At 34.9% G+C, this 12,636-nt stretch overlaps 1 protein-coding gene across 4 annotated transcripts in view; it reads right to left on the reverse strand.

Moving 5' to 3' along the window:
- LOC122533580 (KN motif and ankyrin repeat domain-containing protein 2) overlaps nucleotides 1-12,636 on the reverse strand; it is an 82,185-nt gene that overhangs the window by 10,581 nt on the left and 58,968 nt on the right. Inside the window, exon 1 of one of the 4 annotated variants that reach the window (XM_043663441.1) lies at nucleotides 6,042-6,651. The exons of the other annotated variants lie outside the window; for them this stretch is intronic. Within the exon in view, the coding sequence (XP_043519376.1) occupies nucleotides 6,042-6,108 (67 nt within the window). The 5' untranslated portion in view covers nucleotides 6,109-6,651. Of the gene's footprint in view, nucleotides 1-6,041; nucleotides 6,652-12,636 lie in introns of those variants that run through there. 4 annotated transcript variants of the gene reach the window in all.

A 12,636-nucleotide genomic window follows, 5' to 3' on the forward strand; every position in this document is an offset into this window, starting at 1 on the left:
AGAGAGAGAGAGAGAGAGAGAGAGAGAGAGAGAGAGAGAGAGAGGACAGATTCATCTTCATAATTGTGAAATAACATGAAATAACATGAATTTGTCACTTTATAATACAAAATATACGTATAAAAATATGCGGACGGAGGTGTGTACATTTCAATTGAAACAAGTGTCGTGTAATTAAGCTTTGTGAATTTAATTTAACCTAGAGGGCCGAGGGGAACGATTACAATATTAAAATCTCGTAGGAGTTCATAATTAAAACACAATTTTCCATAATAAAATCAAACGGAGGGTGGACGTTACGCTTTGTTCTTGATTAAAATGGAACAGAAACATTTCACGTTGTGAAAAGGTCGCCTAATGGAGACGGAATAAAATATAAAATAAAGTAAATTAACGAATAAACGTTCTGTTTTCGCTTCGACGAGAGTACACGATGTTTTCGATTAAAGACTGAAATTATTTTCATCCTCTCGCCGGTGAAATTACTGAAATGATATTACAAAGAGTATGAAATATTCCGTGGTTGATTGCGAGTCGTAGAATACTTTCATTTGATCATGTTTGACTATTGATGAAATGTAACAAAATGCAATAATGTATTCCTGGAATGTGTCTGATTCGTCAAACAAAGTCAGAAGTAAATATATTGAAGTAATGAGCACGCGTATGTTATAAAATCGTACTGGTCGAATAGGAAATTTTCTTCGCATGCGAGCGTATGAAATGTTTTTTGAAAAAAGAGCAGAGAAAATGTTTCTGGCGAAAATATTGAACAAGTCTAATTAAGCGCTGTTTAATTACTTTATACGCAGAATGCGTCACACGGTACGCCCACGAACGAGTTATTACTTGTTTTGTTGAAAACACGGAAAATATTGAAAAATATGGAAATGAAGTCGGATATTTTTTTTTTGGAAACAACTTTAGAAAATTGGTTTTTCCTGTATGGCTAGATTTCATGTCAGAATCATATTTAAATATAAAAATATCGAAACATAAGTTATATTAAAAAATATTAAAATATTAAATATTTTAATATTTAATATTTAATATTTTGATATTTCTTAATATTAATTTTAATGTTAAAACATTAAAACATAATTCTTCTACATATAAATACCTTTATCGAAATCGTGTCGACGATACTTGAGATTAATTGAAAATTGAAAAAGATCGTTAAAACTACAGCTCATTTAAAGGCTACGTGTATCATCTAATTGCTATAAGAATTGCTATAAGAATCCGTATTTAAAGCCATTAAGGACATGTCAACACTACAAAGTTACTAATTACATTATTGACTAAATGACAGCCTGGCGAATGAGTGCACTCCGCGAAACGTGCTCGTTCACTCGAAATAAAGAAATGCACGACGTAACGCCGACAAAAATTTCAATTAATCGCCTCCTACCTTTAAAAAATGGAATTGCGCGTTATCTGCACGTGAAGTCCGGGCCAACTTCCTGCGCTCACCCCAACAATACACTCGCGACCAGCCGCAAATCGTTACGCAAGTGTTTACCCGTGCGCTGTCGTTCAATTTTTTTCTTTTAATCGATTGTTGCGTAACGGACCACGCGGTTGCACGAAAAACGGGGTCTGTGCAACAAAGAAACACGCCAGACGACGCGACGCGGCATTTCGAACGCGTTCGACGATGTCGTGTCGACGCTGGATCAGCCTAACGCCGAAGGGTTCACCGCACGCGAACCAACGTTCCTCTATCGTCTGTCGTTTTCTTTTTTTTCTCTTCTTTTTTTTTCCTTTTTCCTCGTTGCAACCGGCTCTAGGTATATAAGCAGGTCGTGGAATCGGTCAGCTATCAACGTATGCATATTTCATGTTCACAAGCGCAAGCTCGTGAAGGCAAGTGAATCGACAGAGAGGAAGAAAGGAAGGTTTGAAACTTTAATTCTCGGAGCGGTTGAAACGAAGACTGATGGTTACACTCGTGTTATTAATAACAGGTTGTTTGAACTTAAATTAACTGGAATCTGAACGAGAGAACTTTATTTACTTTAGGGGGTGGGAAAATGGTAAACACTCCTTTATTGGAAAATAATCGGTCATCTGATTGGAAGGATCGAAGGTTTAATATTCAATTTCGAAGGAATCTGAAATTACCTCGTTGACATTTTTCAGGATACGGAATTGAGGGGTATCGAGGCCAGGCGAGGTTATTGAGATAACCCACTTGATGATACGCAAAGTGTACGCCTTGAGACGCTTAAGATCGATTTACCGTTTATCGAGGAAATGTAGGAGACGTTTATCTGTTATCCCCCTTTCGGTTTCCTTTTGTGCGAGACGATATTAATATTCTCACTGCTCTTTGTAACGCGATAAACTAGCTCGCAGATCTTAAAAATCGTTTTTAAAAGAGGGTCGTTTAAAAGAGGGTTTTTAAAATCAACCTACTGTTCCGCGTAGGCGTGAAAACGGTTGGGAATAAATTCCGCGCTGAAAAGCTGCACTCGCAACGCGCAGAACGAAGAAACTTCCCCCGTTATCGATCGATCCTGTTGCTCGTTATAGAACTTCATAGACTTAAATCGCCTTTCTAATAGCTCGCTGTTAAAAACATAGAAGAATTTCAGAATCAATTTTTGCCCCGGAAACTTTTCCCAGATTCTCTGACGCGTTTACTGAACAAATATTATGTAAAAGCGGAAATATCTCAACGTTCGTGAACGCGAGGAATTTAAAATTTCAACTTTGCTTACAGACTTCCTCGCGCCACAGAGTTTCACTCCCTTTGAAAGAAAATTGTTCGAGCAAGTTGTTCGCATTCTCATATTTTTACAAACGTGACTATTTACTCGTCTCAAATAGTAGCAAGTTCGATTATTATAAAAATATCATATTTTTAGAATTATGTTGTTTTTAACAAGACTAAATATAATATTTCTGGGAACATATTTTTTATTATTTAATTATAATTAATATTATATAATAATATAAAGTTAATATTATAAAGTTATATTATATAATAATATAAAGTTAATATTATAAAGTTATATTATATAATAATATAAAGTTAATATTATAAAGTTATATTATATAATAATATAAAGTTAATATTATAAAGTTATATTATATAATAATATAAAGTTAATATTATAAAGTTATATTATATAATAATATAAAGTTAATATTATAAAGTTATATTATATAATAATATAAAGTTAATATTATAAAGTTATATTACAAAGTTATATTATATAATAATATAAAGTTAATATAAAGTTAATATAAAGTTAATAAATATAATATAAAGTTAATATAAAGTTAATAAATATAATATAAAGTTAATATAAAGTTAATAAATTATATTATAAAGTTAATATAAAGTTAATAAATTATATTATAAAGTTAATATAAAGTTAATAAATTATATTATAAAGTTAATATAAAGTTAATAAATTATATTATAATATAAAGTAATTTTAGAATGAAATGTTATTAGATTAGACTCAATAAACATAGATGTATTTTTAATTATGGGTTATAGAATTTTATTATTTATTTATTTAGTAATATTTATCTCTTCGATAATTTTTACTTACAGAATTAGATGTATGAATTTAAATAACTTTTTATTAAAATTATTTTTTCATTTAAATTTCTTAATTATTCAACAATATTATTTTTATCATCAATAATTTCATTTTAATTTGGATATTTTAGATCACTAGCAACATTCGAGGTTGAAAATGACCATTCTGTTAGTCTTGATCTTTTAAGACAAAAAAAATTCCATCTTTCCTAGTTCCTTCGAAAAACGTTCGACGTGTAATTGGGGATTCCACGGCTAGGAAACTTTAGAGATCGGATGGATTACGAAACTTGTACGTTTGTGAAAAATTTTATCGGGAAATCGGGCACGTTGGGTAGCCTCTTGGTATTGTTGAACATCCTTAAAAGGGCCGACACGGTCCTCACGCGAGCCGTGACAACACGAAAGATACACGAACGGTTCAACCATGTAAATAATGGCGCGTAATCGTTACGTTGCGCTTTATATGGACGGAACTGCGCCGGTTTCTCGCATGTACGTTGCACATGTGGATTAGAAACAGTATGCGCTCTTTAAAAAAAAGAAAAAAAAAAGGAAAAAACGAAACGACCGTCGTCTGTTGTGAAAGTCGAGTTAAAAGGAGCATTCAGGTGTCCCTCGACGTTTCTTTCCTTCGTTCTTCCCCACATATTTCCCATTTTTTCTTCTCTTCAATAAATTGAAAGATTTGTAGCAATAAAATTAATTTATATACAAATTAAATTTATATTCAATTATTATTATATATAAATTAAATTTATTTAAAAACCTAGATAATAGATTTATAACAATAAAATTAATTTATATATAAATTTATATTTAATCATTATTATTATGTATAATATGTAAAGTTAAATTTATTAAAAAAACTAGATAATAGATTTATAGCAATAAAATTAATTTATATATAAATTAAATTTATATTTAATTATTATTATTATTATGTATAAATTAAATTTATTAAAAAAACTAGATATTAATAAATACGACAAACATTTAATTTCTAAATATATATTCATTTTTTTTATTTTACAAAAGAAAAAAAAAATATATATATATTTAGATCATTTACTTTCGAGATAATTAAAATTATTGAAATTAATTAATTACCTAACCCTGATGCAAAAGGTACAAAATAAATTTCACTTATTTATTGAAAAAAAAAAAAAAAAAATTCATTTATAGCAACATAGAAAGCTTCGATATTGAAATTGTGTGCAGGTTGAATTTCAGGTGAAAATTTTAATAGCAGTTTCACACAGTGGATTTCATTAAAGAAACTTGCATGTATTTTTCTAACAATCAAGTTTATAGTTTCATTATCAATTTTAGAATTAAAATAATTCTTGGAATTGTTATTTCAATTAAACAACATTGCTGCTCGATATTTATCGTTATTTTAAATTTAGTTTTGGAGATAAGAAAATGAAGCTGGTCTCTTATCGCGGCAGTGTCCCAAGTACTTTTCCCTTATTTATCCCCAAATGCAAAGCAGTGAAAACGTACAGCGGCGGGAAATGAAGTTACAATCTAATTAACTGCGAAGGGGACGAGCAGCTTCTTCAATTAATATTTATCAAACGTTGAACGGTTACGACGATGTTAGACTCAATGAAATCAGCAAGATCCGCGAGATAACTAAAAAAAAAAAAAAAATGCCTTCGAACGATTTCAAGTATGCTCCGGCTGATCTTCGCGCATTCCGATATAATCGGATTCGTCGGTAAACAGTCTAATTAAACCAAACGGTAGCTCGAGAGTCAAGAAAGACCGTTTCCATTTAAATAAATCTTTCACTTTCCATTCGATTACCGCCGATAACCGGCCTCGGTATCTTTGTCTCGTTCTCCCATAGGGCAGAAACGAACGAAGAGATACGAAAGCGTCCTGGGGTCAAAGCGACCACGCGACGTGCTCTTATCACGATGATAATGAACTCCTTGTTATTTGTTTCGACCTTCGGACAACGTGTCATTTAATTATTATCGACGTGGAAACAGAAACAGCGCTAGCGTCTGCTAGAAAAACCGATGCCGCTTGCGCGTTGACGGCAAAGCTGAATTCACACAACGGGTAGAGTATATACGCGATACCATGTGCAAACAGCAGGCGATAATTCATGCAAAAACATGATCCAAGGAAAATCGCTGTGACGTAAGAATTTGTTATCGTTTCTAGATATACCGTTTTCTAGATATACCGCGCAGAAGAGCCAGATAGACGCGAAGACTCGCGGCTATCACCCAAGCCTGAACGCCTGGCTTCTCAAAATTTCATGGAAATTTTTCTCGCCTGCCGACTGTATTATATCAAATAGATAAACGTCGATGAAAGTGTGAAGTTGAACGACTCTTCTTCTCTATGTATGTGTACATACGTAATTGTATTTCTAAGCTAGACTGAACAGACATTTATTCGCGTTAATTAACCAATCTTCTTGCCAATTTACTACAAAAGTAAGACAAAGAAAAAGAAGCAGGCTCACGGTATTTCCTCTTCGCCTTCATCTTGCAAAAGGGTATCCTTTTCATGATGAAATTCTTCACCCCCATTTTTTGCCGGTGAATGAATCGCCTCGCCTCGGTCCACAAAAATCAAATTCCCCTCCCCTCCTCGGGAAACGTGAAACACTTGTTCACACGTATATATACCGACTGATTCGTTCAATTCTGATAACGAGTCATCCTCTTCCCAACAGAATTTGAATTTTTCCTCCCACGTACACTCAACGCGCACGAATATCCGTCGATTTCATGGAAACTCGCGAAAAGTTTCTCAATTTTCAGTTAATGAAAAATCGAACATGGTCGGTTTAGTGTCTCTTAACGCTCTTCGTAGCTCGGTGGTTAGCCGTTCATTCGTTCGTCGGCCGTGTCGATCGATCGATCGATCGATCGATCGATCGAAGTGACGCGACGCGGTGAATCGAGGTGAAAACCGCGCGATAACCCGAGCTGCCCGTGGATACGGGCAATCAGAGCAATCAATCGATCCCTCCGCTGGACCTGGATCACGATCGATCGACCCAGGGACAACGACGCTGTCGTTGATTTTTCGAGCATTCGTGTTGCCGATCTGTTTCGCCGCGGCCACTGTTTGCGTTTGACTGTGATGCCGAACTCTGGGCTATAGCCGCCAACCAGGACTCACGACTGTTCACGAAGAGGTGAATGGAGAGGGGAAGTGTGCCTCTTCTCCTATGTTCTTTCTTCGCAGTGACGGTGTACATTAGCGTGTGTGCATGTGCACGGTCGCCGATTTCTTAATTGTTGTTGTGTGGAAAACATACACGCTTCACCCAGCTCTGACTCGCTTAATCCAATCACTCGCGGTGATGCTTTTGGGTTTTGGCAACAATGATCGATAAGGTACAGAGCCTTGATACGTCGTCGGTCTTATCATCGATCGTTTACGGCAAGTGCTAAAATTTTGATCGACGTTTTGATCGGTGGAATTTAATTTGGGAATTAAAATTTCACTTTTTCTTCGTCTGGTAAGACGTCGTTATTCGAGCGATAATTCCCTCATTCAGAGATTAGGTGCATGTAGTTTCATTCTTGTTGTAAATAAATTGTATCGCAAATTTAAATCGGTAAGGATTAATAATGCTTCGTTTCATTTTAATTTCGAAATTTGTTTCTTGATCTGGTAAATCATGACTCGTTCATTCGAACAGTAATTTTCTTATTTAAAGAGTTTCATTCTTGTTACATATAAATATATTCTATTATATATATTATATATTATATATAAATATTATAATATATATTATATATTATATTATATATAAATATTACATTATATATATTATATATAAATTCTATTGTATACATTCTTATTATATATAAATAAATTCTATCACAGTTATTATAATTATATAATTTATAAAATTACATAATTAATTATTTATATAAAAAATATAAAATTACATAATTAATTATTTATATAAAAAATATAAAATTACATAATTAATTATTTATATAAAAAATTTATAATTATTTATAAACAATTTATATAAACATAAACAATTTATTATAATTATGTAATAAATTGTTATAATTATATAATTATATAATAATTTATTTATTATAAATTTGCAAGAATTAACACTTCATTATTTGTTTCATAATCGTAGAAATATCTCGTCAAAGAAAGCTCGTTAAGTTAAGTTCTATAAATCCACTGTATTACGTTATTATTTGTTTCATAATCGTAGAAATATCTCGTCAAAGAAAGCTCATTAAGTTAAGTTCTATAAATTCTAGAAATTCTGTATTACGTTATTATTATTCTCTCTGATATCCTAGTTTTGCAATTTTCTAGTACATTCTGAATCATCATAATCATAATCAAGTCGGGAAAGCTTCAAAGAACAAATCCGAAAAGCTTCTTCCACATCTTCCTCGAAGTACAAAAATAACAAGCGCGAGGTGGCCAAATGATCTAGTTTAACCGCGGTTGCATTAAATCACGTACGATATTATCGCGGTGGCGTAATCGTGGATGAAAAAAACATGGTGTTTACATGCACCGAGTCAAATTTTCGTACAATCTCGACGGCGTTGAAACATTCGTCGGCCGCGATATTATCGCTCGGCCATCGCTTTCGCGCGTCATACGTTTCCTGGTTGGTTGGTTGGCTGACACCGTCGTTACCATACGTAATCCATCTATCGATCGTACGGGCCACTTTTTTTAAATGCCCGGGGTTTTAGAGCTCGTCCGAGAACAGTTGTGACTGTTGCTCGTACGATTAGACCGGTACGCTGACAGGTGCGCACCGCCATATGCGAGCACCTTGCTCCGACAAGGTTGCACCAAAATGGTTCAGCGTTCCCGATGAAGTCACATCACACGCCTTCCAAATCGAGTTAAATAGAGTAGCCTCGATGTCCGACTCGCATGAAAATCCATCGTATTTCCATCTTTCACCGCTGACGTCTCTTCGATCCGTATCCGTTGCGTTGCCAGAAACGCATTTTCGATATTAAACCGCGTGTATTTTCGGACCGTGGGATCGCGATCTCGTCGCCGAATCGTGTCACGCGTTTCGCCAACGTGGTATTTTCGTACAGAGAATCGGTATTACGGTAAAATATCGGTATTTTTAGGTTACTATTCGATTACGTTTGATGAAAACCGAAAATGCGAATGCGAATATCGGTATGATGCTATCAAAACGATGTTAGGTCGGTAGATGTAGTTCGGTATAATACCGGTAAATAAAGTATTAATATATTAGAAAATGTTTTCATAAAGCTGCCGATAAATTCGATGACGCTTATAATACGTATCCTTTATTATTTCTAATACTAATTCATCGTTGTATCTCCGTACAATATCAGCCACGATACTCTTTCTTAATTTTCAAAGATGACCGATTCCTCGATACGTTTTTCCTTTTTCTCGGTGAAAAATGACTAATTGTCGTACGTCGATAAATCGAAAGAGGAGTTAAAACAACGATTNGATCGTAGAATGGAAGAATATTCCGCTAAATTACTTTAAAAAAAATTACTGGAAATATGCCTAAGCGTCTGCGATGTATTATTGAAGTTAAGGGCTACTTAACAAAATATTAATATTATTGTTTGTGTTAACAATTTTCAGGTTTAAATATCGTAGTTCTTCAAATGTCCGAATATTTTTGCCACGCTACATTTCGACATAGTTCAGTTTATTGTTTGATATTAAGAAAAGTATGTTGCAATAAATAAATAAAATTTATGTTATTATAAACTATAATGAATGTTCTATTATATTATTAAAGAAATTAATCCAAATTTACTATTATAAACACTCGAAATCCACAACAATATTTTGAATAGCGTGATGTCCGAATATTAACAAGAGTCACTGTACGTAAAAAATGAAACATGTGTTTTCGTCAGTAAAATGGTACCGTACTGGTATATATTTCGGGATTTTTACCGTTATGGACATCAAATACCGATAAAATACGTATGAAAATACCGGTATGACCGTCTTGTACCGGTATTAAAACCGATTTCCCATATTACGATAATATGGGAGCCGGTATAATACATAAACCTCACAATATGAACAGGCGATCTACGGCGAGAATTTATGAGTTTCGAATGGAAAATCTTGATACGTGGCGTTGATACGATTAAATATTTTACGAATCCTCATATTTATGAAACTTATGATACAGCAGTAAGAAACGTAATATTTTTCGTCAATAAAATCAATTTTTGTACAAAGATGACGTAAGAAAAATGCGACGAAAAATCTATTCCCACCTAATTAAGGAAAAGAGGAAATATTTTGTAATGTAAAGTAATTGAAGAAGGCAGTAGCCTGGATGGATAAGAAATTTTGTAGACGTTAACGTTAGAAGAAATTAAAATCGAAAGAAACGAGCTGACAGGCACGTTTTTTTACTTTCAACAGAAAAGCAACGGCTGCGAAGCAGTCGATTTTGTCGCTCGAAAAAGTAGCAGTCGTAAAGGGAAACGGCAGAGCAATGAGTTAAACAGGATGCTGTTCTCTGTTTCTTGTAAGATTTGATTACCATCTACAAGGCTAGCTTCGATATACTCGTCACGCAATAGCGAAATTACAAAGATCACGGAATCCTCGCGTCTGGTTGTTTGTTTTCTTCTTTTTTTTTTCTACTTTCTAAACGTCCTCGCGCGGAGCGATTGCTATTGTTAACGTTTTAATAACGGCCGAATAGCTGGCGTGCCACTGGCTTTCGTTCGATTCGACACCTGTTCGCGCGATGCTCGATACCTCGACGAATCGAGGCTCAAACGCGATTGTTTTCTTTGTTTCTTTTTTTTTTTTTTTTTTTTTTTTTTTTTTTTTTTTNTTTTTTTGTTTCTCGAAACGAGCATGTTTTCAGCGAATTACCTCTGAAAAGCGGAATTACGTTACCCCGCGAGTTTCACAAAGTGTGCTGTGATCGAATTCTTAATGAAGCGTGTTAGCCCGATTTGATGCACTTTCGGCCGCTTTGAAAATCGACATCGGGAGAAAGTTGTTCCTCTCCGTCGGACTTGATCGGCCCTGTTACTTAGCTCGACGAAAATTCCAAACGTTTCGCGCAGATGAATTACCAAGTCACTGTTATAATATTCCATAATTCTCCAATTCCTTAATTTTTCTAATTTTAGAATACGACGAGAATATTAGAAACGACGACACTTGAATTTATCTCTATACTTTCAAAATATTCCGTAGCTTTTGTTCAGGGAACAGAAAAGATTTCCTGTTTGTTGAAAAAAAAAAAAAAAAAAAAAAAATGAAACGTGCTTCTTTCCACTTAACCACTTGCGCTGGCAACTGATTGCGGACCATAACGAGTGACCGAGCCGTGTACAATTATTCGTCGCTTTCTTTTCGAACTCGTCGGCATGTCACTGGATAGAAATTATTTAGGAGCAATAAATTTATTATTTGTTACGTCTATTTCGTTTTATTTAAATATAGAAACTGAGAAAATATTACAATTTTGAGAAAATATTACAAATGTAGAAATTGAGAAAATATTGCAACTTTGCAACAAAGAATTCTCGACGTGCACGTCATTTCAGCGCAAGAGATTGAAGCCAGGAAAGGTTTTTCTTTACAGAACCAGGAGAACAAGCTAAAAGAACACAACAAAGCTCAAGCATCACGTTCGCATTCTATCTCGATAAATAAAACCCGCGAGTAAGAGAGAAGTATCGGCGTTGACCTATAAAAAGGCAAAAGACGTTATCAAATAATTCAATTTCCGACGTGGGGAGGGGAGTGGGATGAATCGATGGAAAGCAATCTCGATATTCAATCGCAGAAACCTCTCGCGCTGATCAATAAAACAGCATGAAGGGAAGCTACTTCAATAATATCTCACTTAATGGTATCAACTCGTTGAGAAATGGCTCTATTTGAACAGGAAGGCAGAAGATCAACGTGAATAAGGGAACGCGGAAAACGAAAACGGGGGGGAAAAGGAGCAGAGTAAGAACGAGAAGAAGCACAAGGAAGTTGAAGAGGTAAGGAGAGTAAAAACAAGACAGTTCGACGCGTAATTTTTACGCGTTTCATGTGTTCACTGTGGCGTGCGGATCGGACACGTTTGTCACGGAAATCGGCCCGGATGGAGAGGGAGGGGGAACTTGGAATTAGTTTTGGCCGAACGAGCGTACGATTTTGGACGTTATTTGCCAGGTAGGGGCGCGCGTAGTGCACAGGTGCCGTTGAAGCGACGGTGTAACCGACGCGATGCCACGAGCACCGGAAGCAGGTGGTTCCAGCCACGCACCGGCGGCTTCGCCGACGCGTTCCGGCGTTTCGAACCGGCCGCGGGGCCCCTGCCGAAGAAACCGCCGTGGTGGCTATCTTTAAAACCGCGATTTACAGCCGGCTCGGCGCGTCAACCATTCGCAATTTATTCAACGCGGAAACAACGGGGGAACTGTATCGAACAACCGTTCCTTGCGATTACTTAACGGTGCGCCGCCGCGCACTTACTCGCTCCTCGGGCGAATTATTAGGTTAGGCCACCTTTACTTGCTCCGGAGGCGGTCGATTATGAGATGTTTTCAATCTGATTTGTGAATTAGATGTTCTCTGCGATAAATGGATTTCTCGGGGCTGATATCGAGTGATATATAACTAGAGAAATTGTAATGGTAACAGTTTAAATACAAAATGTGAGATGTATATGACAAGTTTGTTTTTGTCGAGGTAGTTGAATAATTTCATTTCATTGAAATGATGATGGGTAGTCGATGATTTTTCAGTTTAATTTGAGAATCAGATATTTGTAATTGAGAGAAATAGGCATCGAATGATATAACAAGATATAATTAAATATAAAATGTGAGAGGTACTCGGAGAAAATGTGACAAGTCCGCTTTCATTGGTTTTTTTTTGAGTTTTATATCACTTGGTTAAGGTAGTTGAAAATAGAATAATTTCATTTCCTTTGGAATGATAGGTAGTCGATAATTGTTTAATTTAATTTGGGAATTAAATATTAGTAATTGAGATAAATAGATGATCTGGTGAAATCGACAGAATGGTATAATAATAATATAATTGAATATAAAATATGAGAAATATTGAAA

The sequence above is a fragment of the Frieseomelitta varia genome, unplaced genomic scaffold, assembly GCF_011392965.1.
Source record: "Frieseomelitta varia isolate USP_RPSP 00005682 unplaced genomic scaffold, Fvar_1.2 scaffold_54, whole genome shotgun sequence".
NCBI classification, from domain to species: domain Eukaryota; kingdom Metazoa; phylum Arthropoda; class Insecta; order Hymenoptera; family Apidae; genus Frieseomelitta; species Frieseomelitta varia.